General features: G+C 41.0%; 1 protein-coding gene across 1 annotated transcript in view; it reads right to left on the bottom strand. All coding sequences in view use genetic code 11, as the record gives it.

Moving 5' to 3' along the window:
- Positions 1–2986, bottom strand: part of EGR_10590 (hypothetical protein) — a gene marked incomplete at both ends in the record, with an annotated part of 5002 nt that extends 2016 nt beyond the window's left edge. The window contains 3 exons of the mRNA XM_024499839.1: positions 1099–1147; positions 1190–1222; positions 2918–2986. Coding sequence (XP_024345744.1) covers positions 1099–1147; positions 1190–1222; positions 2918–2986 — 151 coding nt within the window. The remainder of the gene's footprint in view (positions 1–1098; positions 1148–1189; positions 1223–2917) is intronic.
- Positions 2987–4178: the final 1192 nt, after the last annotated feature.

Raw genomic sequence — 4178 nt, 5'->3', positions numbered from 1 at the left:
GATCATGTTTTAAACAGGCAGGCAAATTGGGTGATTGTCTGAGCCCCTAACAAGATCAGTGATCGACGGCGTCGAGGAAACAGAGCACTGAACTGATTGCGTCAGAAATGATGTATCCCTAAAAATCATTCACAAGACTGAGTCTCACCACCGAGCTACATACAGCTGTGCCATGCCAAAGTGGCGCCACATGCATTGTTTGTACAAGCTGAGTTTTTGTGAATATGCCGCGAATTTGTTTTTGGCGTAAAGTAAAAAACCCCGAATGGCGACAAGTTAGCACCAACAGCAAGTGTAACAGCTCTGTATGTTTTGGCGAATCTTAGTCTGTTTTTAGAAATGCTTTATGCTAATGACTGATGGCTTGCTTTCTTTTATAATTTGGCTTAACATTTCACCTCACATCCCCGTAGGCAATCGAGCCTATTGATGGCTATCAAGTATCAAAGCTTGATATAATGCAGATAACGTTCATAGATTCCATTTATCAGTAGGCTTTTTTCCTGTGAAAAAGCAGTATAAGGCTTCTAAATTCTCCTAGGAGTTTGAGCTTTTTGACTTTGAAAACGAGTATAAATGGGTGTCGATGACAGTGATTACTCAATTGGCGCTTACCTCAACTGAAATTCCATTTTTCGGTTTTTTTCCTAGTCGCAGTTGTTCACACACAGCAACCTAATTCTAGTCTTGGGCCTCTTCAAACGATCTGCATGGCAAATTTCCTTGAGGTTATAAAAACTCATCTGCTTTAGCTTGGCACCGACTATATCACTTTTAACAGCTAAATTGCTTTTATGGGCTTTTAAAAGAAATCCGTTACTTCTCACATCCCTTGCAATTTCAAATTCAGAAACATGAGCAACACATACGTAGGATGCGCGTGACAAATGTGCAAAATGCGAACAAATTAGTACTGTGCAATTATTTTGCGATTAATTTTTTAGCCACGGCCTGCTGCCATACCAAAAAATTCTATGATGTGTAGCGGGTTCCGGCCTCCTACATCTGGTAATGTAGGAACATGCGCTCTTCCTCCGACACTGTTGGGTAATATTAGGCTGAGCTAAGAACAATGCCCATCGATCCTAATTAAGAAACCAAGGTGGGAAAGTAAAATTAAGGATCTATTAAAATGAAAATAAATATTCTGAAATTTGACAATACAAACAGTGTTTATCACGTTCTTTACCTCCTTTATTACGAAAGAAAATGTCTTATCTCCCTAATCAATTAACAAAAACAAATGTTTAGAGCAATTTTGATAAGAGTTAGGGTTTGCACAATTCAGAGTTAAAGTGAATGATAATTTCCTGGCTCGTGTATTAGCACCATTGTTTTCCCTAAAGCTGCAGTGAGGCCAAAAACGTATCACTAACCTGCGAAAGGGCTGAGAGTTTATGGTCATAACAAGGAGTTCTACGGTTGAGCGGCACCCACAACCTGCGATGACATGACAGCAAAACTAAACTGCTACTTTTTATTTACCACACATTCAGACAGTAGTTTTGAAAGCATAGGCACCCTCTAACTCCTTTGATGGATCATTTGCATCGAGTGCAAGTGATGTCTAAAGTTGACAGAATAGTAGAATTTGTGCCTGTGATTGTTACATGCGCGAATACTGCATATTAAGAGGATGAGGGTGAGTACATGATCCTAAATAATCCTTCTTAATAAAATGATTACCAATGCGGACAAGGAAATAGGTAAAATGAACCAAAGTCCAATAAACTCTTTATTGGCTTCACCGAGACTCAGTATATTGATAGAGTGTACCACAAGTAGCTCGGAAGCAGTCACCAGTGAAACGTTTTCAAGTAGAAGAAAGCACAGTTGTCGGAATTTAAAAAGCATCACTCATCATACACAGTTCATTACACTGCACTACAGTTTCCTAAAGGCCATTTTGTGTTGTTAAGCAGCAAATGTAATACTTTGCAGAAGGCTGCATTATGGTTAAGCAATTGAGCTAGAACTCGTGATAGCAGGCAGAGACATTTGCAGATTAGAGTCAGTTTGTGGTTCTGTAGCGTCGCCCGATTCAATGGTTAACTGGAAATCAAGAGGCTATTAAGCTATTACTGTTAATTTTCTCAGGACCACTAAGGTGACAACAACGAAATGCTGTTTGATATGTTGGCAAGGTCCAGGCCTCTGCTAACCTAGACCCTCTATTACCACTACTTTGTCAAGCAATGAGCGCAGAGCGTGAAAAGTTTCATCGATACACCCTTCCTCCCACCCATACGAGGCAGCTAAAATACTTATATTTTGCCATTTTTATGAACGCACCGTCTAATGCCATTCGCTATTGCTCTCGCTAATTCAATCCATTCACTCATGCTACTCGTTTCTTGTCAATAGCAAGTATCTGAACTGCGAAGTGATGTGGGACAAGATATATGCAGATACTGAGCACCAAATTCACTGCAACTGCGACTGCAACTCCGCTTCGTGCCACGCTTAGATATGGCATAGCTGTGAGTTGGTGCAAATCGGTTGCATTTTATTTAGCCTCCAACAAACGTAGAACTAGCTGCAATGGCCATCAGATGGAGTATAAATATAGCTAAATTAACACCAACGCAATGGCTCAAAAAATATTTTGATTCTGGCTTGAAGTTACACCAGCTTCGAGCTTCTACTGTTAAAAAGTTCATATTGCTAAGGGCCACGTCTACTGGCCTTGAGGTCGGTCGGTGGGAAGATGGGAGTTGGACTAAAGAGACAAAAGTGTCGGATCGCAGAGCAGGCTATGTTCACGAGAAGGTGAACTAATTTGTCGGCATGGCGAAGTAGCCCAACTCCTAGGCCGACGCGAGAATATAATTTTAAAGGCACTCTTCTATTTCTACTGCTTGCAGCAATCCAATGGTGTGGCAGTTGGTGGCACTGTCACGTGTTACTTCGTACTTACAATAGGTGACAGTGTTCGTGCATGATTAATGAAGTTGATGTAGCAGTGTGCTTGTACATCTGCACACATAAAAACGCCTGGAAGTCGGTCCGCTTTGCATCACTCAGGTTTTGTCATGTCCCTAGCGAAATTGGTCGGCTCTTTGCATCCGACGGTTTCGCATTCTTACATAAGCTTCCTTCCGACATTTTAAAATTCACTACCTTATCAATGGGTGCTGGAGCAACCTCACTTCACGAACACGCTCTTGCATACACCCGTGGTGCTAGCTTGACATTGCAATGTCAAGCTTGAGTCAAGCATTCAATACGAATATTTGCATGTGGCAAGTAATAGCATCTGCACATTGTATTCTCCTCAAATCTGCAAATCACGGCTACCCCATTACGCTCTTCATTACCGACTTCAATGCTCATACATTTTGTCACACATTGTCTCATCATCCGCTTGAGTTCAATGACCTGAACATCAGTTTCCAAACTCGGCGAAAACTAGCATAGTCATGACGCACTGAGTCACACCCTAGTACCTTTAAATAGCTGGCTAAAAGAAAGCGCCATTCACGTCACTGACACGAAAGGCACGTTCCATATCTTCTGCACAAAACCAATGCTGTTGGGACGGTCTGAGGAAATGTATGCCTCAAATATCTCTTAGATTCTAAACATGTACATCTTTTGTCAACCTCATATGCGCTGCAGGCACATAATTTTATTTGCTAATACCCAATAATTTTACCCCACTTTTGCTTTTTTAAAAAAGTAGGAATTGGGGAGAAGGTAGAGACTGAGAGGTTATAGCGCAAGTGTCAGGGAAGTCAGATCAAGTGATGGACTGAGGAAGGACGGTAGCCTTAAAATTGGCACCACACCTTAGGTGTAAGCTAAAGCTTAGGAGCAAGTGGGGGAATAAGTGTGAAAGAATTGAATGTGGATTGGAAACAATTAACATTGTTACTTATGTTGCTTCTCCTAATCCTCCTGTGCCCCATATAACATTTTCAAATGCAACACCAGTCCATGCTCACTCAGCGGATGAGATATGCTCTGATCACTATCTGCCTAAACAGAGAGCATCTGAAAAGAAGTTAATTTGATCAAGGTAAAAAGATTCAAAATATCTGAGAGTGTCTGTCCCTCGTAAAGCATGTTAACTAAAATTTTCCACTAATTTTAATGAAAAGCTTCTCACTATATGCTGTTGAAGCCAATCGGATAGCCATTTAGTAAGGGCACAGCTTGCCTATAATTCGATAAGCCTT

The sequence above is a fragment of the Echinococcus granulosus genome, assembly GCF_000524195.1.
Source record: "Echinococcus granulosus chromosome Unknown EG_S00238, whole genome shotgun sequence".
In the NCBI taxonomy this organism is placed as follows: domain Eukaryota; kingdom Metazoa; phylum Platyhelminthes; class Cestoda; order Cyclophyllidea; family Taeniidae; genus Echinococcus; species Echinococcus granulosus.
This window is presented reverse-complemented; position numbering and strand designations above follow the sequence as displayed.